At 36.5% G+C, this 23,669-nt stretch overlaps 1 protein-coding gene across 1 annotated transcript in view; it reads left to right on the top strand.

The window, feature by feature from the left end:
- The first annotated feature begins 5,516 nt into the window (after positions 1 to 5,516).
- The window catches only part of NOC3L (NOC3 like DNA replication regulator), a 30,723-nt gene continuing 12,570 nt past the window's right edge, over positions 5,517 to 23,669 (top strand). Inside the window, 12 exon segments of the mRNA XM_063102563.1 lie at positions 5,517 to 5,636; positions 6,609 to 6,816; positions 10,196 to 10,328; positions 11,073 to 11,230; positions 11,849 to 11,905; positions 13,300 to 13,430; positions 15,188 to 15,349; positions 15,551 to 15,644; positions 17,067 to 17,242; positions 17,658 to 17,786; positions 21,766 to 21,897; positions 23,380 to 23,460. Of these exon segments, the coding sequence (XP_062958633.1) occupies positions 5,628 to 5,636; positions 6,609 to 6,816; positions 10,196 to 10,328; positions 11,073 to 11,230; positions 11,849 to 11,905; positions 13,300 to 13,430; positions 15,188 to 15,349; positions 15,551 to 15,644; positions 17,067 to 17,242; positions 17,658 to 17,786; positions 21,766 to 21,897; positions 23,380 to 23,460 (1,470 nt within the window). The 5' untranslated portion in view covers positions 5,517 to 5,627.

Genomic DNA, 23,669 nt, shown 5'->3' with positions numbered 1-23,669 from the left:
TAATCTCCCCATCTAAAGATTCTTGACACCTTTGCCCATATAAAGTAATATTCATAAGTTTCCAGGGATTCGGGCTTAGTATTTTTGGAAGTGATTTTTCAGCCTATCACTATTGTATATTTATCTTTCAATTCCCATTTATTGTTGGTTGAAGGCTGCTCCCAGGAGTAGAAATTACTTGGCACTTCTTGCCTGCCCTGTAGGGATCCAGAAAAAGTTTTGTAGTGAAAATTTGCAAGCTCTTGTGGTACACTTTTCCAACATGTCTTAATAATTATAATATTGTTATTAACTACTTTACCCGAATTTCCTGGTAGACTATAATATAAAATACTTGCACTACTTGTGTGACCTTATAACATATTATCCCATCTATCTGATCTTTGTCTTTTCTACAGTTTCCATTTAAGTATACATTACTCTATTTTCTCTAAATGAGCTTTCTTTCATCTTTTAGTGTCTATGCAATCTCTTCAATTATTCTTTATTTGGTCATGCACAATTATCTTTCTCAGTTATACATATATTTCTCAAATATATTTTAACATTGTTGAAAATAGAGACCATGACAAATATATTTTCAAAGCCTTGATGTTGGGATTTTTGAAACTAACATTTAAAATATGGCACTATCTAATAATTTTTCATAAGGAATATGAATTGTCTACTTTGAGCTTCTTATGGGCTTTTAACTTCTTCAAGGTAATTAGTCATTGGGAGGAGACAAAAGACACAATTACTCAGAAAGAGATACAATGGGTTGAAATCCAATTCCAGTAAAATAATCAGATACATATATATTGTCCACATCTATACAGTTTTGTGAAGGACAGGTCTGAGGTGGCACAATGGAATAATCCTAAAAAATTCACATTTTAAAATATCACAAATGAAATAATCAGTACCTCTTCGAAGAGATGTCTCTCCTTGCAGTTGATGATTTCTATTGAAGAGTTCATTGACAGCCATATAACTGGGTTCTAGACCTGGGATAATAGGCCCCAAACTAATAAATACTACAGGTTCTTTTTATAAATCAGTAAATGAAAGGTTTAGAATTCTGTAATACTGACATCACGGAAGTATTTTTCAGTAAAGTCTTTATTTTGTACTTAATAGAACTTTAAATAATACTTAAATATTTTTGTATGTGTGTGTTTTTATTATTTTTTATTAATATTATTATTTTTTTACATTCTATGATGTTGTGGAGCAGCTGGGAGGGAGGGAGAGAGGGGAAAGAGGAAGGAAATGTGATGGAAGAAGGAGGAAGGAAGAGGGGCAGGATTGAGGCCTGTGGCACCCCCCTCATTCTCACAGGGGATACCAGGGGTCTTCCAGCGGTGGCTTGGTCATTGCTGGGCTGGGTGCAGATGTCAGGGGGAGTTGGCAAAAGCCCTCGTTCCCCACCACTCCAGCTTGGGAACCAGGGACCCTTCTTGCTGAAGCTTGGTGGTCATCACTGGGCTGGTTGCCAGTGTCAGGTGGGCATGGCCGAGGTGCTCAGCCCCCCACCATCCCAGCTCAGGAGAGTCCAGGGTGCTTCCTGCAGCAGCTCAGTGGTTGGTGGTCATCACTGGGCAGGTTGCACATGTTGGTGGGGAGTGGTTGAGGCCCTTGGACCTCCACTGCCCCAGCTTGGGGGAGCCCCGGTCATTTCCTGTGGTGGCTTGGTGGTTGTTGCTGGCGTAGTTGTGCATGTCGGGGGAGTGTGGCCATGGACCTTGGCCCCCACCCTCAGGACTTCTTGTGGGTGTCGGGGGCCATGGCCAAGGCCCCCATCCCTCCCCCATTTCTGGCTTGGTAGCCCAGGGGACTTCTGGTCCTTCTAGATATTATAGGTGTTCTTTGGTGAAATGAGACCTTTACTAGTTAACTTCAAACTTTGACTGGTTGTAGGTATTTTTTTCTTTCATTTCTGTGTTGGATTATTTGCTGTTCCCACCACATAAACTCTGCATTAGAACTAATTTGCTGTCATTTGCTTCCTTCTAAAATGGGGGAACTTCCTGTGGGGACCAGTACTTGAGCTCTGTGGTTGAGCTAAGTTGTTACTTTGCTGCTGATTCCCTAGGGAAGGCTTTTTGTGCAGCTCAGGTTTTAATGGCTGACTTTATAGGTATTTCCAGCTCTTGTGAGATCCAGTCGACCTGGGTTGTGTAGTAACTCTGGTCTGGGCCTGAGTCTTTTCGTCAAACTGCACCCCATACATTTCTATATTTCTGACCAGTCTCCTCTGAGTGATCCTGCACTGATTGGGGTGCAGATCAGCTATCCTTGCTGTGCCCCAGTGTTCCCCTGGTGGGCCCATCTCCGCCCCCAACTCGCACTCCAAACACTTCCCATGGGACAGCCTGTGCTCCGGTCCCTTGTGATGACTCACCAGCCTCTGAGTGGCTCCTTCTTTTCAGTTGTTGTGGCTCCTAGCTCCTACATGGGTCCATGGGAACCCTATTAGTAGTTTTGCTGAGCTTGGGCCCACCAAGGCCCTCTTCCCCCCTGCTGCCTCCAAGCAACTTCATCAAGCTTTTGCCAGCTCCTGCTCTGCGCTCTCAGCAGCTTCAGCCTGGAAGCGGCTGGGACTCGAAACAGAGAAGTTTTTTATTTCTCTCATCGTGGCTTCTCCAGCCCTCATGTACTCCATAGGGCTCTCCTCCTCTTCCTCTGAGCTCTAGAGGCCCCAGCTTGGCTGTTGTTGCTTTTTAATAGTTGTAAATTGGTTGATTGGTGTGAAAGAGTACCATTGGGGACTGTCTATTCTGTCATCTTGACTGGAAGTCCAAATATTGCCCACACTGATTTCTCGGCTCTCTTGATGGTGACGTTTCTTTCTTTAACTGTTGCACTCTCTCAAAGGTCTGAACAGAGTTTCTAGACTCCTTTACACCCCCTAATTTTAGAATGGGAAACAGAAAGAGGTCTAAGCATGGTCAAGCTCTTTGACATAAGGGAGGATTATATATTGCACACTTCTAGAGGGCACCACTCACAGTTTAGTTGTAGAGATAGCAGATTTTTTTGTTGTTGTTGTTGTCTATGACAGTAACATGTCTTGAGGAAACAGAGGCTTTTTCTAATTCCCACAACGTCCTCTTTGGGTGATCTGTAGGGCAGCCTGCCTGACTCTTTTATGTGCAAGATGATTGACAATGGGCTTGTTCAGTTTTGAACATGGTGATTTGAAGCCCCATGGTTATCATGTGCAGGTGTCCAGGAGGCAGGTGGCTATAAGACTGAAGCTTGGGCAAGAGGTATGGTCTGGACACAATCTCTGTGCAATAGGTAGATGGATGAGAACATGCTGGAAGAGCAAGTAGAATGAGAAGAGAAGTAGAAAAGTGGGCCAAGAGTAGAACCCCCAGAGTCACCTACATTGAAGAGGCATAAGGAAGAAGGAATGGAGATAAGAAGAGAACCCGGGGAAGAGGCTGTTGAGAGAGCCAAGGGAGTCAACATTCTAAAGTGAAAAGGGAGAAATGTGTAGCATCAAATGTAGGGAAGAGATCCAGTGAGGGAGTGAGGCAGGGAAGGAGGGCAGGAGGGAAGGAAGAATGGAGGGAAGGTGGGATGGAAGGAAGGAAAGAAATTCAGTGCATACTTAGAAAAAATCCACAACAATTTGGAGGTTCTTGTGACCTTAATGAGATCAGTTTCAGTGGAATGTTATGGGCAGAGGCAGATGGGCTCTTAACAGACCTCCCAAGAGGGTTCACAGGCATCTGGATACAATCCCTGAAAAGACAGTTTGGGATAACCCCTCTGAGACCAAGTATCCAAGGAATCCATGAAGAATCCAACAGAATCTGGATCACAAAGTGGGCAGTGAATTGAGTGAATGGGAGATAACACAAAGCAGGAGAGAGTTAATGTTACTAGTTAAAAACTAGTAACATTAAATTAGTAAGAATCATGAAAACTTCCATTTTTAAGTTTGTTTGCTAACAATAGATTTCTCAAATTCAAGATGAGAGAGATTTAGCTTGGCAACAATTGCTTAAAAAATGATTCAGAGATTTTAGTTGATTATAAACTTAAAATGTGCCAAGAGTATGATGCAGTTCCTAAAAAAGCTAGCACAGGCTTGGGCTATGATAATAGAGAAGCAGAGGAGACTTTTTCTGGAAGTAAGGACAGGCAGGGAAGGAAGAATATAAGACAGCAATTAAAGGGAGATAAGGTTATTAGAAAACACTTTTAAAGATGGAAGAGTTTTGAATACGTTTACAGGCAGAGAGGAAGGATCTATTAGGGAAGGAAAGAGTGAAATAAAGAATACGGGAGAGAAGGGATAATTAATGGTGCAAGAGTCTGATGAAGCTGGGAGGAGTTAGGTTTGAACCGGAAGGGGGATGCCTCATCTTTGGAGAGATTGGAAGGAAATCTGAAAAGATGGGAGTGACTGTAGATTTGTTGATATGTTTGGGAAGGAATTCAGGCACTTGGGAAGAGCACAGGCTGATGTTTTCAATTTGTTTGATGAAGTAATACTCTGCTGTTTCTGCTATGGGTGGAAGAAGAGACAGCAAGGGGGGGAAGTTGGAAGGGAGGTGGAAAGAAGAGTGCTATATAAATAGGGATTCTTGGTCTTGGTGGGGTCCAGAAATCGGCAGATTTCTTCCGTCTTTTTAAGACAACACTCTCTACAATGCTCAGAATCCTTTAAGCTTCTTCGGGCTTTTTTCACTTGCTCAGGACTGCAAGGCCAGACTGTGTGTGGGCTGTGGTCAAGAATCATAGACTTTTTTTTTTAAGTAAACTGAAATATTATCTTTAAATTTATTCAAGAAAAAAGAAAAGCCTTTGGGAGACAAGCATTTTGAAAAACATATTCTTATTCTCTCAATGCATAAATCTCCTGTTAAAATTAATGACTTTGGCAGAATTACTAAGCAGACAGTAGAATTTACCCAAAGGTAGTCGTTGTGAAATATTAAAATGCAGATGAGTCTCACTGATGTAGTTCTTTACCAGACAATGGTTAAAATTACAGCAAACAATATTTCAAAATAAAATATCAAGCATCACAGACTTTCCAGCAACGAGAGCTGATGAGAAATCATTCCACAAACACGCCCAGAGTGCCCGTAGAGGGGCGGGCATTACACAAACGGAATAAGCTTTTCTCTGCTCTCAAGACTTTACAGAGGAAAAGACTAAGAAAATCACTGTCTACAACAGGATGAGATAAGCAACGTGAGGAGAGGCACAAAATGCAGTGAGATGATTGAGGAAACCAAGTTCTCTCGTTCTAAGAGGAGGAGACCGATTTCCCCAACACTTTAAAAGAACTCGGGCGAGAGTAAAACAATTAGCGTCAATAAACGTTGTAAAGTCCCTCTCTCCCGAGGAAAGCCACCCATCTCGAACCCAGCCCTTTTCGGTGCTCCCCGCGTGCCCGTGCGCGCGCACGCCGGGGCTCCGCAAGCCCCCGGCCGCAACAAAGTTACCGCGAGAGGGCGTGAGCCCCAGCCTGCCTACGGAAGTCCCGCCCCCTATTTCCGGCGGCGGAGGATAGAGAGGGGCTGGAGAGGGCTTCCGGCTCGTTAAGTGGCGCGGCTTCCGCACGTGTGTCGCTCCCCCGGATTCCTGGGTTGTCCCTACCTCTGGTAAACTTTTCGGGCCTAAGGATGAAGGCGGTAAGTGTCCTCAGAAGCCCTGTCCCTGCGGCCTGGGGCCCTTCTGGCTGACAATCGCTGCCTGGTTTAATTCTTCAGCGGGTTTTCACCCTTGCATTGCGGACAGTGGCGTGGATTCTGGGCTCCCTCCAGGCTCTGTACGCTGTCAGCTTCCTGATCCTTAGACCGGGCTCATCCTTTGTCGTCCCCTGTGCGCACCCACGACTTCAGGGGGGCCGCGATGGGACAACCCGGAGTCTTGTATCCAGAGAATGGCAGACTCTGAAGGGGTTCTTCAAGACCACCTTTAGAACTCTTTTTTCTATAGATGAGAAGCCAGAATCCTGCCCTCAGTGAGTTTATATGAGTCATGGGACTTGGGACGAGTCCATTTGCCCCCTTAAAGGGTAAGGAGATAGGAAAGCAAGCGATTTGCCCTGGTTCTCCCTGAAAATTGGAGCTAGCCCTGGCATTTGGATTTCTGAGTGAGGGGTCACCAGCTAGAGAGGTGGAAAAGACCCGAATTCAGTTTTGCCCTCCTTAATTTAGGGGTCTTTGACAAGTCGCATAACCTCTTTAGCCTTAGCTTTTGCATCAGTGATATGAGGATAACAGCAATCACTAGTTAACCAGGCTGTTGGAGGTAATTTGTTGGAGCACTTTGTGTTAACAGGTGTTAGAACTGTGTTACAGGTGTTAAACTAGCCCTGAATAACGATTTACCATTAGATTAATGGTTCTTAACCTTTTTGGGGGGTCTTAGACCGCTTTGAGTAGCTTCGGACTCTGATCACAGGGAGACCTCAGGGTGAATAATTGATGCTCGTGCCATTCTGTAGGATTAATGCCATAGTTTGGTTTTAGTTCTTATATGTAAGATCCATGGCTGTGAGACATTAAAATTGTGGACTTGATCAGATGAAATTTATAATCTTTTAAAAATGAAGTAATTTAAATGTCTGGGTATGCAGCGCTCTTTCTGTTGTTTTCTAGAGAAGAAATAAAAAACAGGTCCCAAGCTTTCGCAAGTTGCTAAAAACTAGTAAAGTCAAACTTGAAAACAAGCTAAAAAATAAGCAATTTAAACAACAAAGCACTATCAAGAAGTACCGAAAAGAACAGAGGAAACTAAGGCAAGCTGTAAAAGATGCTGTGTCTAAGAAACCCATTCCGTTGGAGGACCCAAAGAAACAGCGACCAGGTAATGGTGAGAGCGTTCATGTATTTTCATTTCCACTGAGTTACTCTAAAATGTTCTTCATGGAAATAACTTTGCTTTCTAGTAATCACTCTTGTTTCAGATCTTCCTAAGAGTAGGTAAGGATAGTAGTACTGTATGCTTTATCACAGTCAGTATGAGAAAACAATTCAATACAGTATTCATTGTGAGAAAGAGCTAGCCTCTGCTTTTAATTTGTTTAGAAAACAGACCTGAAGATATAATGTTTGGGAAAAGAAATTCAGAGTAGCCATATAAATAAATGTTGGTCAGCATGCCAGTGCTACCACTTTCCAATTCATTGGCAGGTAAGAGCATTGCTTTTCCTGGTGCTTTCTTTACAGTGCTGCCAAGGTGCTCTTTGTTTTCTAAACTTGTCTTTCTTTTCACTTGGAAACTTGGAGTGAAAATGAGTTGTAACTTTCAGGGTTATTCTTTTGTAAAACTATCTAAGAACTCCAATTATTCAAATAGGTAAGGAATGTGACCATTTTGAGTCAGACCAGTTCTTCTGCAGCTTTACTGGTACTTTTAGGGTATTCATATTTGACTATATGTAATTATTAAGTAACTATTCAGTCTTCTCATTTCCATCTCATTCTCTTAATCCCGATATATTTAGTTTGATCCCTTAGCAACATATTGTGATGTGTAAAAGGACTGGAAGTCAGGAAACTTGAACTTTTCTCTGATTTTGTTACTTACTAGCAATGTGGCCTTGGTTGTCATTTAATCTCTAGGTACTTCATCTGTAAAAAATGAGATGGTTGACTTAGATACCTCTTTTTTTTTTTTTGGTGTTTGGCTGGTGCAGGGATCTGCACCCTCGTCCTTGGTGCAACAACACTGCACCCTAATCGACTGAGCTAACTGGCCAGCTCTGACCTAAATACTTTTTAAGTCTCTGCCATCTAAGTTTTAGTATAATTTTAAAAGCATGATGTGTCAATAGTTATATATTAAAAATAAAAGCAAAAGATTATTTTATTCTTACATATTCAGTATCTAAGTGAAATCTATCAGGCAGTTGGATATAAGAGTATAAGGTTCAAGTGAAAGATCTGGGCTAGAGAGAATAGTTTTGGGAATTACCAGAATATAAATGGTAATTGAAGCCTTAGACTTGGGTGAAATCATCATGGAGACTGTGTGGCATGAGAATATGTGAACCTAGGACAGAATTTTGAGGAACCCCAACATTTAAGAAATGAATGGAGTAAGAAAAATCTGTAAAGGGGTTTGAAGAGGAGCCAGAGAATTAGGAAGAAAACCAGCAGTGTAGGGTGCCTTAGAAATCAAAGAAGAGTGGTTAAGAAAGAAGGAAGTTCTTTATAAACTAACATGATATAGTTAATATATGTGAAAAATAGTGTGTGTTGAACTTTCACCCTCTTGAAATGATAGGCTATCACCTCATGTAATGATGTGTTTAGACTATTTGAATAAGAAAGGAAGAAATATATATACTCATAAAATTATGTACAAGAGGTCTTCAAAAAGTTTATACAAAGATTCATATTTTCTTTTAATTTCATTTTTCCACAAACTTTTTGAGGTACATTTGTGTAACCTATCAGGAAGAATTTAAAAAAAGAAAGAAACGCACTGTGCTTTGATCCAGCAATCCTACTGCTAGAAATTCGTTGTATGACTGTATTTGAAAAAGTTTGCCAAGACTATATATGCCTGAGCATGTTCATTGCAATATTGTTAATAATGGCAATCCTCCCTACAAAGAAACAAAACCACAAAACCCAAAAATAATCAAAATGTCTACCAATAAGGAATTGTTTTAAATGTAGTATAAATATGATGGAATACTACACAGCTGTTAAAAGTGAGGCAGAGCTATATTCTACCTGTGATCTACATGATCTATGTAGCAAATGATATGATTATCATCACTTCCTGCTTTCTTCACTTTGGCTCTTCAAAAATTTTTTTAGCAGTTGCATATTTTTCTCTCATATGGAAGTTCATTAAACTAATGATAGAATACATTTTAAATTTGGGGAAGATATTGACAAATTGCCTGCTGGAAAATGACTTGACCATCTTAAAATACTAATGTGAAGAAGTCAGTAGGTTGGAGAGGTTGAAGATGTAGGAGAGAGAGGGCTTAAATGCTAGAACAAGGTGAGAGAAGGCAAGAGGTTTTGGGATCCACGGTACTGGAGGAGAGACACCTCTTTCTTGTTATAAGGGGAGAAAGGAAAAGATGGATGCAAATGCTGTTAAATTCAGTATGGGAAATTGAAGGAGTTTCTAGCTTATGGCTTTTCTTTTCTCAGTAAAGTAGGAAGTTAGGTCCTCTAATGGTTATGAAGTGAGGTAGGTGATGGGGTTAGAAATGTGATGATAGATAAAAGATTTGAAAAGGTACTCTAGGGAAGAGAGAAAGCTGATAAGGAAACAAAGTGATTGCTCATATGTTTGAGAAATGTAAGGTTCATTTAAAGTAGATAGGAATTCTATTCTGGGTAGTGTATACATTTATATATAGCAATATTTACAATCTTATTGAAGTCAGGAAGAATTATAAGTTCCATTTGGGAAGACCCTAAGATTGACTTTTTCATGGTTGAATCCTCAAAACTTAGAACAGTGCTTGGCTCTTAGTTAGCATTCTTTTTTTTTTTTTTTTTTTTTTTTAAAATAAGAAAGATAGAGAAAGAGAGCAAGGGATACAGAGAGCAAGCAGAGAGAGAAGTTAGAGTGATCTATAGTTGGGGTTTTGTTAGACATGAGTATCTGAAGTGTAGAAAAAAAAAGTAGTTGAGGATATCGAGAAGAGAGTGGTTGAAGTGATAACCATGCAATCCAGCTAAGGGAGTGAAGACAGAATACATCGGAAGATAGAAAGTAGAGTGGTTAAAGGATTGAAGTTCTGTATATTTGGTTAAATAAGAAGTACAGTGGAAGTAACTGAATGAGACATAGAAGGACAAAAGGTTGTGGTCAGAGACTGGGGTGAGCACCACGGTTTGAGAGGTGGCTGAAGTGGAACAGAAGTGAAAGTTGTTGGAGATGAGATGGAGCTAAGGGGTTTAGTCATTGGTTCTAAAATAACCTAAAAGGCATTTAAGAATGTGTGGAGACATTTATTTTTTGGTTATTATAGAGACCTGGGAATGCTTCTGGCATTTAGATTTCAGGAATCAGATATGTTAGCATTTTGCTTAGCTCAGGAAAATCCAGTGCAACAAAGAATTGTCCTGCCTAGTATGTTAGAGTGATCGCATTTAGAAATACGGCTACGGTATTAGAAAAACATAAGCTTTTCTTATTGTAGACACAAAAATGCAGAGTTCTACATCTCTAAAACTTGTTTCTGATTTTTTTTTGTGTGTGTGTGGAACAGGTAAAAGGATTGAGAGGGAAAATGAGGAAGAAGAGGAAGCCCTTCCTTTGGATATGATGGATGAAGATGACTTACAGTTAATGAAGGATTTAGGACAGCGAGCATCTTTTCTAACAAGAGATCTTTCTTCTAGGTAATATACTTCATTTGGGTTATAATCATTCACATACTTCACTGTTAAAAAACGTGGTTCTGAATTTTACTTAGGTTGTTCAAGATTGTTCTCACCTCTGAGCACAATGTTTACAAAAAGTAAACTCTCCTATTTAGTTTGTTTCCTAAGTAAAGGAAGATTCATGAATAAGACAATCTGATTTCATTTAGTGCACATCTTCATTTGTTTTGAGTCTGAATAATGTAGTAGAGTGAATGGGAGAAGAATGCTGTTCTCAGTTTGAGGCATTGGCAAAACAGTCCTGAGTCGTTTGTGGCCATGATCTTATTTAGTCTTCTTTATTAGGTAGATATTGTTTCCATTTACAGAGGGGAAACATTAGTAGTGGGTCTGGAATTTAAACTTCTATCTTTTTAATTCCGAAGTCCATGCTATTCTTTGAAAGATTTTGGAAAAGTGAAAGAGCCACCCTTGGCTCTGAAATATTCTTCAAAAAGAATCTGCTGTAACTTTCACCTTTATTTTGCATTTAATGGGAAAACTAGATGTAATTTGATTCTTTGTGATAGACTATTTACGTGATTTACTTATTCAGTTGCTATTTGAGTGCCCGCTATGTGCCAGACATTGGTCCAACTGCTCATATCTATATACCTATTGAAGGTTTTTTTGGCTGATGGTTTTTCTGTACTTTTAAAATGATAGGTCTCTAGCTATCTTTTTAAATCTATTAAAACTGAAAATTGAATTTTTTTTTTGCAGTGAGCCTGTTCACGCCAAGAAACGAAAGCATGAACACATCATAGATAAATATGAAAAAATACCAAGAACTCTGCAGACTACTCCAGAGAAGGAACTGATTCATTTGCTTCCTATCAAAGATAAAAGTGGTATAATTCCACAGACCAGGGAGAAGCCAGGTGAATCTAATCAGCTAGTGTTAGTTGAATTTCTTGATCCTCACTAGTATGAGTATCATCACATATTTTTTTCATTTAAAATTTAATTTTACTTTAACTTTTACCCATTCCTACCAAATAGGGGTAGCCACAGTTAGTCATATAGTAGGTTTGATGATTTTGGTCAGAAATATAGATGATTATCTCAGTTGTCCATTGTACTGTGAATGCAACTGAAGCTGCAAGGTTCAGGTGATTTTCTTTTCAAATAATTTATTTCACCAAATTCTTTTGTTTCTAAAATAAGAGCATATTAACTATCCTTGCTTAACCTTTTTTTTTTTAGTGTGTCTTTGTGTGTGTGTGTGAAATAAAACACACAGAAAAGTGCAGAAATCAAAGATGTGAAGTTACATGGCTTATCAAAACACGCACCCAGAAAACTACCCTTTAGGCAAGAAACAAATACTGCCAGCATCCAGAGACTTTCCTTGTGCTTTCCCTTCAGTCACTAATTTCCCTCCCCATAAAAGCAATTACTATCCCGAGTTTTATGGTAATCACTTCCTTGCTTTTTTAAAAATAGTTTCATCACTTAAGTATATTATCACAGTTTTAAAATATGTATTTCCCGTATAGTTATTGACAGTAACAAAGATGATGAAGATCAAGAAGAAGAGATGGAACTTGAGGAAGGTAATGCAATACATCTTTATAGTTACTAAATTGTTAATTGAAAATTATATTTTTTCACGTAGTAGTAAATGTGAAATAATTTAGGTAAAATCTGTACTGTATATTTTGGAGTACTGCTCATTTCAGGGCCATTTTGAGCATTTTTCTACATTTGAAAGTCTCACCTTATGGATTTGATTCTTTTATGGGAACATTTATACAGTTATATTTGTAATGTCTAGGCATGCATGAAGTCTTGTTGTTACTGTTCTGAATTTTATTTTATTTTTTATTATTATTTTTTTTAAATTTTATTTTGTCGATATACATTGTGGCTGATTATTGTTGCCCATCACCAAAACCTCCCTCCCTCCTTCCTCCCCCCCTCCCCCCCACCTGTGTCCCCTCTGTTTGCTTGTCGTATCAACTTCAAGTAATTGTTGTTATATCTTCTCCCCCCCAGGTTTTTTTTTGTGTGTGTGTGTGTGTGAATTTATATATTAATTTTTAGCTCCCACCAATAAGTGAGAACATGTGGTATTTCTCTTTCTGTGCCTGACTTGTTTCACTTAATATAATTCTCTCAAGGTCCATCCATGTTGTTGCAAATGGCAGTATTTCATTCATTTTTATAGCTGAGTAGTATTCCATTGTGTAGATGTACCATGTTTTCCGTATCCACTCATCTGATGATGGACATTTGGGCTGGTTCCAACTCTTGGCTATTGTAAAGAGTGCTGCTATGAACATCTGAATTACTTTTAATTGTAAGAGAAGGACCTGCCTATAGATAACTATTAGCTTTTTAGTTTTGGCTCATTCCTGAAACTATATTAGTGTGGAATTTGTGACAGAACAAACTGGTTAAATTTTACTTTCACTTAGCAGACCTCATTGATAGTGTAAATGAGATTACAGGTCATAGGCTCATTACAGATTATGCTTGTGTGTTTATTAAATCTAATTCCCTATGAATTTCTTAAGGTGAACGTGTTTTGTGTAGTTGAAAGTACTATACAGAGTTGAAAACAAAGGAGAATATTCTGTACTTAAAAAAAAAAACTAAATCAGATCACCCTTTCCCTTAATTAATATGAATTATTGTGTGTTTATCAGCATAGTAAAGAATGTGAACTCTGGAGTCAGACTGCCTGGGTTTGAATCCCATTTCTGTTAGGTTTATGAGTCTAGCCAGGTTGCTCTCTCTCCCTTTGCCTCAGTTTTCTTATCTGTAAAATGGGTCAAATGATAGTGCCTGTCATATAATTGTTGAGAGGATGATGTGTAGTCATAATAGAAAATTCTTAGCTATCATCATTATTATTAATACTACAAGAAAATTATTTCATTAATTAAGGTTCTTGGATACTTGTAAATAAAGGAATATTTAAGAGGGAAAATCTAATCTGTTTCAGAGAACACTCAAGATCCCATTCGAGAGCTGACCATAGAAGAACATTTGATTGAGAGAAAGAGGAAACTACAGGAGAAGAAAATGCATATTGCAGCTTTGGCGTCTGCCATATTATCAGATCCAGAAAGTAATGTAAGTAGTATTAATTTCTTTAGGCTCTTCATATTAGATATGGTATAAATGTTTAATATATTAAAATTCTCTCATTTGCATGCACAAAGGAAAGCGTTAATTAAACATAGCTGGGTTAGAGTAAGAGAGTAGACAGAATATTAACTTAATCCTACATCTAAACTTAATTTCTTTTGGGATCTGAGAAAAGTCACTTACACTCTGAGTCTTATTTTTCTCATCTCCATGTGAAGATATTGGACTTATTGTTGTAACTCTAAAAGAGATAAGTCTATAACAATTGTATTAGGGAGGAGGAACTTGCTTGCAAATGTGCTTGACTTATCTATACAGTTTTTAATAAGGAACATGCTACACAGAATTCATTGAATTAGTTCAAGAGTATTTATAAGTGGAAAATATTTTAAATGAAATTGGGCCAGCATATAATGAATTATAATTGGGCCATGTGTGTGATGATGAAAGCAGTGAAAGTTATAACATGTGAACTCAAGAAACCTGAGGTTCAGTCTTGACCTGCTGAGTCATTTTACCCAAGACTCACTTTCTTCATCTCTAAAAAGGGGGTGGTATCTATTTCAAAACTTTGTTGTAAGGATTAAATGATAAAATATACATGAAGTCATATAAAGTATCCTATTATTATATTGGTGTCACCAGCGTCCTACTGTAAGTATTTGTTTATTGAATAATAAAATAGATTATTTACATTTATAGAAAAAATTTCATGTGGGTATGCTTTGTAGTAGTACTTGTCTTTTTTTTTTTTTAATTGAAACATAATTGATTGCATGTATCTGTGGGGTACAGCTTTGTATACCAATACCTGTGTGCTGTGTGGGATACTCAAATCAGGAAAATTAGTATATTCAGCATTACACAATGTAATCCTAGTACTTATCTTTTTCTAATAAAGTGAGGGGAAAATCTGGGGCAGAATCGGGGAGAGGGATTTAGAATATTTTTCACCTGTGTTTTCTCATTTAATCATTATAAAACCATAGAGACAAGAACTATGATCTTGTAAATTGATCTCATTTTACAGCTGAAAAATTGAGCTTTTAGAAACCTCAAGTGATTTGTTTCAGATTTTAACAGACACTAGATTGGAACCCAGGTCTTCTACTCTGGAGCCTCACGCTCCAGATACTTTAGTGATAGTAAATAGGTGGTGTCATATTTGTCCTCCTCCTTGCTCTAGTAAACTTTACTAACCAACAAGAGTGTTATTTCTCAAGATATCGCTTCAGCAGGAATTAGTATTTCATCAAAGCATGGACATTAGTTGAAACCAATTTTTTATTTCTGTATTACATCATACAAATTATCTTTAGATGAGTCTTGTTAAAGCTAATGTGGCTATATTTGATTCCCGATTAATTTGGGTGTAGGTGATTAATATATTTGCTGTATACAACATTTTAGTATATTTCAAAAAGTATTTTTAGGAAAATAGTACACATGCTTTAAGAAAACAACAAAAAAGAATTTCTAAAAATAGGTAAATTAACAAATTTAAGTCTTTTTTTAAAGCCTATATTTTTCTAACTACTTTATATAACAAAAATATGATTACCTTATAATTTTAGTGATTTATATTTTAGAAAAGTGAGCAGTGTCTGGAATTCTGTATGGCTTGACTAGACTCTGAGTTATTGTGCGAATTCTACTTATTGTGCCAGATTTGGGGCTGTTGTCTTTTGTTCATAATTGTTTTGCCATGATTTCTCTAGCCTTATAAGTTATTTCTTTAACAGATGAAAAAATTGAAAGAATTACGTTCCATGTTGATGGAACAGGATCCTGATGTGGCTGTTACTGTTCGAAAGCTGGTGATTGTTTCTCTGATGGAGTTATTTAAAGACATTACTCCTTCATATAAAATCCGGCCCCTAACAGAAGCAGAAAAGTCTACCAAGGTAATGCTAGGTACAATTACTATATAAAATAAGCTGAAAATTTTGGAGATTGAGAGATGAGAGAAACAGCAGGAGTCTTTTTTTTTTTTTTTTTTTTTTTTTTTTTTTAGCAACATGGCATATACTAGGCACTCAGGTGTTCTGCTAATTTTTGGATTTTAATATTTTGATTTTAAAAAACGATCTGTTTGGTCTTTTCAGATTCGCAAAGAAACCCAAAAGTTAAGAGAATTTGAAGAAGGCCTGGTTAGCCAATATAAATTTTATTTGGAAAATCTGGAGCAAATGGTCAAAGGTATATTAAACATATCTTAAAAGTATATAACTTGGGGCTGGCTGGTTAGCTGAGTCGGTTAGAGTGTGGTGTTACAACACCAAGGTCGAGGGTTCAGATCCCCGTACTGGCAGTGCCTAAAAGATAAAAAAAAAAAAAAAAAGGTGAAAAGTATGTAACATGCTTAGCCTTGATCACAGAGGTGAATTCTGTATTCTGTGTTGGGTAGTAAGAGGCAGATAAAGTGTATGGTCAGGAGCAGAGTCTAGAGTCATACTTCCTGGGTTCAAATCCTGGCTCCATCACTTACTGCCCATGTGGTCAGCAAATTACTTAATCTTTCTGTGCCTCAGTTTTTCTATCTACAAAATGGGAATAATAATTGCACTTATACCTCATAGGATTGTTGTGAGAAGTAATTAAATTTACACAAAGTGCTTAGAATTGTGCCTAGAATGTACTAGGCACTGTATTTTATCAGCTGTTAGTGTTAGTATTATTGTTGGTATGGTTCTTTACCTAGTTAAGTAGTTGTATGTTTGTTGAACTTATTTTGGATTTATTCTCCCCCCTTTTTTTTGGAGATAATAGGGAGAAGGATAACTTAAATGGAAGTTTGAGTGCCTTAAAAGTGAACTTACAAGTTAATTATTTGGGATAATAAACACTTTTGTTAAACCCTTGTCTTTCTTTCTTCAGAACAGGAAGGGCATAGGAAAAATTGGAGCAAGAATGGGGAAGGGATTCAGTTGTCTAGGACAGATGCTTTCATTTGACCTAGTTGGGCTCCTTTGTTCATTGCCTAAGGATAACCCAGTTGCTGTCAGCTGGAGTGGGACCACTGAATACTGTTGACCCAATAAGCACGAAGGTGATGGAGTATAGTGGGGTGAGGGTGAATATTTTTACTGTGCTCTGGCATCCCAACTGGAACCTACTTACTAGCTTTTGTTCTCCCAATGATAGGGCCTGAGAGCTCTGTGTAGACCAGCATTGTCCAATAAAAATGACATGAGCCACATACATCATTTAAAAAAAATGTAGTCAAACTTTAAAAGAAAAAATAAAGAGCAATGAAATTTTAGTTGTAAATTATATATAATCCAAATTATCATTTCAACATGTGATCAATTTTACAAGTTAGTGAGACGTCTTACATCCTCTTTTTTTGTACTGAGTTCAAAAATCTGATGTATATGTTATAGTTACAGCATATCTTAATTTGAACTAGTCACATTTCAGATGCTCAGTTGCCGTCCACATATGGCTAGTAGCTTCCATATTGGATCATGTAGACCTTTTCTGAATGGATTGAACCATCATGAAGTCTTTTTTTATTTAGGTTTTTTTTTTATTGTGGTAAAATATACATTTATTGTTAAAGAAATCTAATAGTTCAAGTTTTAACTTGTGAAAAAAGTAACTACAGTTATCTTTGATTAGACTGGAAGCAAAGAAAGCTGAAGAAAAGTAATGTAGTTTCCTTAAAGGCATACAAAGGACTGGCAGAAGTGGCTGTGAAGAGCCTGTGTGAGCTGTTGGTGGCACTACCTCATTTTAACTTCCACAACAACATCATTGTATTGATCGTCCCTCTCATGAATGACATGTCAAAATCGGTGGGTTGCTCTAAATGGTTATTGCCTATTGTCTAAATGGTTATAAAGAATTATAGACCATGTGATTTTTTTTCCCCCACAGAAGTCTTTTGGAGCTATTAATTATTAATAAAATAGTGTCATTTATTAAAGATTGTCTCTTTAAAAAAATTATTTGAACATAAGTTTAGTGCCATGGTTCTCAATAGGAATCAATTTGGCTCTCCAGAGAACATTAGTCAATGTCTGCAGATGTTTTTGATTGTCACAACTGTATTGATAGGGGATGGCATCTAGTGGGTAAAGGCCAGGGAGGCTTTTAAACTTCCTGCAATGCACAGGACAGCCCTCTGCCATGACAAAGAATTAAGTGGCCCAAATGTCAGTAGTACTGAGTTTGAGAAACACTGGTTTAGTGTAACATTTTGTTTTTCAGATATCTGAAATGTGTTGTGAGGCAGTAAAGAAACTCTTTAAACAAGATAAATTAGGCCAAGCTTCTCTCGGTGTAATAAAAGTGATTTCTGGTTTTGTGAAGGGCAGAAATTACGAAGTTACGCCAGAGGTAAGCCTTTCTTTTCTTACTTTGCATTTTATGTGTTTTTAAATCACAAAGTTAGGGCTGAGCCTGTGGCACACTCGGGAGAGTGCGGCGCTGGGAGCGCAGCGACGCTCCCACCGCGGGTTCGGATCCTATATAGGAATGGCCGGTGCACTCACTGGCTGAGTGCCAGTCATGAAAAAGATAAATTACAAAGTTAATTTTAAGTTGTTACGAAGAACTTCTTTATAGAAATGTATAAAGTAAAAGTACTCAAACTCCTTAAATGTAAGTACTGTTAACAATGTAGTATGTATCTTTCTAGATGTTTTTCTATGGAGATACAGACATACATACTTGCTTATTTAAAAAAAAAAATTTTTTTTTTTAATGCTCAGATCAGGATAATTAGTATAGTCAACATTATACAATGTAATTGATTTTTGTGGCCCTTTACCAGTTCCTATCTTACCCTTCCTCCACCTTTCCCACCTCTGGTAACTTCAGCTCTGTTCTCTCCTTTTGAAAGTTCAGCGTATTATTGTGATTGTTGTATTTTTTGCTTACTTATATTTTAAAATTAAAAATGGTCTAATACTGTGAAAACTGTTCTAGAACTGTTTTCGTTTTATATATTGTGAATTTATGTACTGGGCTGTCTTGTTTTTTCCAATGTCTGCCATAGTATTACATTATATGCATCTATAGCCCCCTGCTTGATGGATAGCTGAGTAGTTTGTAGATTTTGCTCTTATACTCATTGAGGATAACATCTTGGCCATATTATTTTTTCATATCGTATGAGTATTCAGTGAATTAAATGTCTAAAGTATCAATATTGTATCCAACTGTAGTCACATTTGAAGACTTGAGAGAATGCTAGTTTATTCTCCAAAAACATGTTATCACTTATATCCTATCCCACTAGTGATAGGAGTGTCATTTCCCCACTACCTACCCAATGCTGAATGTTAGTATTTTGTTGCTTTGTCCCCCACGGATTTGTCACCCCACTTTTCCTGGGCAGTGGACCTGCAAAGGATTACTCAAAGCCCATCTCTTCTGAGCAGTGAGAAGCCCAGAAGAGGTTAACTTCCCCAGAACCCCTCAAGCGAGAGGCATCCCTTCCTTGGGAAATTAACCCTGAATTGAGATTCTCTTCCTGCATTTATTCTCTGGCCCAGGAAGTTACAGGAAGAGACATAGGTGGGGTTATAGTTTAACAATATAGGCTGGTAACTTTCAGTGAAACAAGCCAGATAACATTCCATAAGACAATTTAAGTGATCCACTAACAAAAGCTTGATCTCAGCAAACATTCCTTCTTACAGCAATTTCTCAGTATTTTTACATATCAATCAGTAACTTGTCTGTCTTTGATCCAGCAACCTTGCTGTGTTAGAATTCTTTATCTTACACCAGAGACTTTATAGCCTGAAGAAAATTTCCTGTCCTTTGCAAGGTCAATATTTGAAACTGCAAGGCTTTGGAAAACCAGGCTCTGTGAAGCGCATTTGCTTTAAGAATCCTCTACACTATTTAATCTTTGTTAGTCTGGCAGATGAAAAATTATATGTATTGAATATATATTTATTTGTATATCTTTATTAGTGAGGTTTTGCTTCCTTCTGTACATTTACTAACTCATTTGAATTTTTACCCTGATTGTGTTGTTTGCCAATTTTTCTCCTCAAGTATTTGTCTTTCTTAATGAATTGTGATAATTTTTTTATAGTCATGCATTTCAGTGAATATCTTCTATGTGCCATGCACAATTCTAGGTACTGGGGATAAAAGAGTAACAGAAGAAACAAAACTTGTGTGTTTGTGGAGCTTATATTACATAGTAAGGATATTAACTCTTTGTTACACAGGTTGCAAATTTTTCTGTTACTCTCTTTTTACTTTGTATTGAGCCTTATATATGAGGCTGTATTTTTGTTATGCATAGAGCCTACTCAATCCCAAGATTTATAGATGGTCTCCTTCCAGATTTTTTAATTTTAATTTTTGTATTTAAATATTTAAGCCATTTGACATCTTTGTGTATGGTATGAGTGCAGGTTATATATATATATATATATATACACACACACACACACACACACACACTTTTTTTTAGTATCTGTAACTAATATATATTTAATACATATGATTTAATATATACTATTTATATATTTGAAATGGATAGGCAATTGTTCCAAGACTATTTTCCTTTTTCTGCTCATTTAAAATGCTACCTTCATTATATACTAAATTTGGAGAGACACAAAATTTTATTTCTGAACTCTTCTGTTGATAGTCCCCTGCAAATATCATAGTATTTTAATTATATATCTATAGTATATTTGGCTATCTGGTAGGATAATACTGATCAGAATGGGTGTAATAAAAGGCATGGACCATTCTTTTTTCTTCTATATTCTTAGTTATTTTTGTTTATTGCTTCAGATAGAATTTAGAATGAGTTTTTTACTTCCCTCTTCTGAAATAGTACACACACAGAATCTGATTAGAATTGATTCAATGTATAGATAGTCTGGAAGAATAAAAATATTTACAGAATTGATTTTTCTCTGTTCAAGAATATCATATACATTGCCATTTATTTAGAACTTCTTTTATGTTCCAAAGTGAAGTTTTGTAGTTTTCTTTATTTGGGTCTTAGATATTTTATTAAATTTATGCTTAGTTGTATAGTTTTGGTTGTTAAGCTGATATTTTCTACTGTGTCTTGATTTCATAATCTTCCTTTGCCATCAAATCCTTTTTATTCCTTAAAATGGATGATTTCAGTTGAACCACTAAAATTATAAATATTGAGCTTAAGTAAGAGAAGATATAGAATCTTTACTCAGAATTGTGGAGTGATCAGATAATATGGCTTGAACGTGAAACTTGGCCATAGGGAAACTTTTCCATTTTAGTTATGCTAAAATAAAAATTACATTCTTTAATTTTAAGTTATTTTTCATTGGTAGGTGGTATTTTATGAGCACATAGAATACCTACAAAATAATCAAAATTGATCGTTCTGATGCCTAGAATGACCTCAGATTCTTTCTTTATGCATTTAATTATTCCATGTTTTTATTCTGTGCTTTTAGCCCTGTAATCTGAAATACTTAGCTTTCTTTCAAATGTGCATATTGGAACATTGAAATGATACAGACCTATAGTTCTCAAGTTTTTGTTCCAGTAATGCTGCTATGAGGTCAGTGGGATGGTTTTTTCCAGAGAAAATAGCATTTTAAATCCCTTCTGTTCTTGTGTTTGAATATGACAGTGGTTGCTGTAACACAGAAAATACCAATTTCTTCCAAACTAGTTTCTGAATTTTTTGAATGGCTTGAGGCAATAGTTCTCTTTTTGGTCCCTGGACCAGCATCAGCTGGGAGTTAGAAATACTAAATTCTGGGGCTCTACTCCAGACCTACTGAATCAGCAACTCTGGGGATGGGGCCCAGCAATTTGTGTTTTAACAAGCCTTCCAGGTGATTCTCATGCTTGCTAAAGTTGGAGAACCATTGGCTTAAAGGAAAATAAGTTGTCTTCATATTAATTCTAGCCTTCATGTTATTTTTTACTGAGAGAAAAAGATGAAGACTGGCACTATTAATTGAAAACTAAAATAGGTTTGGTAAATTAAAGCTAGTTTAGAAATATCTCCTCTTCTTATAGTGTTTGAGCCTCTTTCTGCTGTGTACTCTTCATAATCCTATCTGCCAGTGCCAAATAATGTGTTCTTTCTTCCTTATACTCATTAAACTGCAAGCAAAGTTTTGTGTATTAGCCAAATACTAGTGTCCTTTCATAGACACACCTTACTGAATATGATTAGCAAAAAGATGATAGAAGTTTGCATAAAATGTGATAAAAGATGTTTCAAAGTTTTCTTGCATGAATGAAGGAAATAACATTGTTAAATGCTTATTTTTCTATATAAAGTTTTTAAGAGCAGTATAAATATGAAGCTGTGTATTTGTATTTTTTTCAATATTAGATGTTAAAAACATTTTTGTGCCTAAGAATCAAGGAAGTAGAAGTAAAAAAAGATACAGAGGATATTAATAAACCAAAAAAGTTTATGACTTTCAAAGAAAAGAGGAAAACTCTATCAAGAATGCAGAGAAAGGTCTGATTTCCTTTTTTGTTTCATCTAAGTATTCTGTTTGTTTTATTTGATCTTAGATTAAAATCATAGTATGGGCACAGGTAAAAATCATAGTTACATCATAAAAATTTTGAAATCTAATATTTAGAGATTTTAATTTTTTTCCAGTTACTGCAAAGAAATGTTTTCTTAATTTAAACTGACATTTACTGGCAAAGAGAGCAATAGGTAAAAAGTTATTTCTGCCATGCTGGCTTTTATCCTTTGGCTTTTTAGATCAATTTAGAATTATTGTGATACACAGATTTCTTCCTTAATAGAAAAGATGCATTCCTGTGAAGTTGGCAGCAAAGTCAGTTTCTGTTCATTGAATCATGTTTTTTTATTTGGTTGTATTTTAAACTTTGGTTGAAATTACAGCTCCTTGTTTATTTTCTGACACTTTGGAAACTTTTTTTTTTTTTTTTAAGAAGTGGGGCTAATAATAGTACCTGCATTATAGGGTTATTGTGCAGTTTATCAAGTATTCTTTTGGTTTTTTTGTTTTTGTGGCTGGCTGGCACAGGGATCAAACCCTGGACCTTGGTGTATCAGCACCCCGCGCTAACCAGTTGAGCTAACCGGACAGCCCCATTCTGATGATTATTATTATCACTTCTTAAAACAGTTCTAAACAGTTTATTAGGGTTATCAAATTGTTTGTAAAAACAAACAAACAAACAAACAAAAAAAACCCCAATAGTTTCTGGGATATTCATCTTTGAGTAGGTCTAATAAATTTTGAAAACATGACAGAAGTATCAAAATTAATAATTGTGAACAAATGAATGGCATGTATTCAGCTATGGTGTGGAAACAAACACCCAGTAAGAACATGGTAGTTCTTTAACAGCTTCTCATGAAGGAAAAAAAGTATTCCTCAGTCAGCTCTCTGTGCCTTGAGCAGCTTAGCAACCATTGTTTGTTGTTCTTGGAGCATTAGGGAGTGGAAAAATTAGAAGTTCTATTGAATTTCTATATAGTATCTGATTTTATGCATTTTATGTTAATGTGATTGGACAGTATTGTTGATGACTGGCTTCTATGTTATAGATGATTTAACACTAGGAGTTGTTTTTGTACTTAGCATATTCTTTCCCTTTTTTCTTTTGAATTGAAATTATGGAAAATGATAGCATGTTTCATGTATCTGCCATTCAAAATGAACAAACAATAACAGGATTACTTCAGTTTTTTTTCTTGAAAAGAAAGAAACCATTGATGAGAGAATAGGGATCCCCTGTTTTTCTGTCTCCCATCTCATTTTTTTCCTTACTCCCAGGAGGTGGTAACCACCATCATAAATTTAGTTTGTGTATACTTTTTAATCTATGTTTTTATTTGCATTCATAGACAATATGTAGCATTAGGGTATGTGTTTTCTAATATTTACATATTCTGCCTCCCTGCTTTTTTCACTCAGTGGTGTATACCCTTACATTTTCTTTTTAAATTTATTTTCAGTGGAAGAAAGCAGAAGAGAAACTAGAACGAGAGCTTCGGGAGGCAGAAGCTTCAGAGAGTACTGAGAAAAAACTTAAACTGGTAGGCAGTTTCAAATTCTGTTATGCTTTAAAAATGTTTTGTTAAATGATTTTAACTGGAAATTTGTTTCAACTTGTAGTTATTTTGTGATGCCTGATAGGTGATTTTTGTGATACTTGAGAAATTATGAGGTGATCAGTGCTAGTTTTATGAAATATCAGGATGTGTATCTTCATTCTATTTTGTTAAAGTTCCAAAGATTGAATTAA

The sequence above is a fragment of the Cynocephalus volans genome, chromosome 7, assembly GCF_027409185.1.
Source record: "Cynocephalus volans isolate mCynVol1 chromosome 7, mCynVol1.pri, whole genome shotgun sequence".
In the NCBI taxonomy this organism is placed as follows: Eukaryota; Metazoa; Chordata; class Mammalia; order Dermoptera; family Cynocephalidae; genus Cynocephalus; species Cynocephalus volans.
This window is presented reverse-complemented; position numbering and strand designations above follow the sequence as displayed.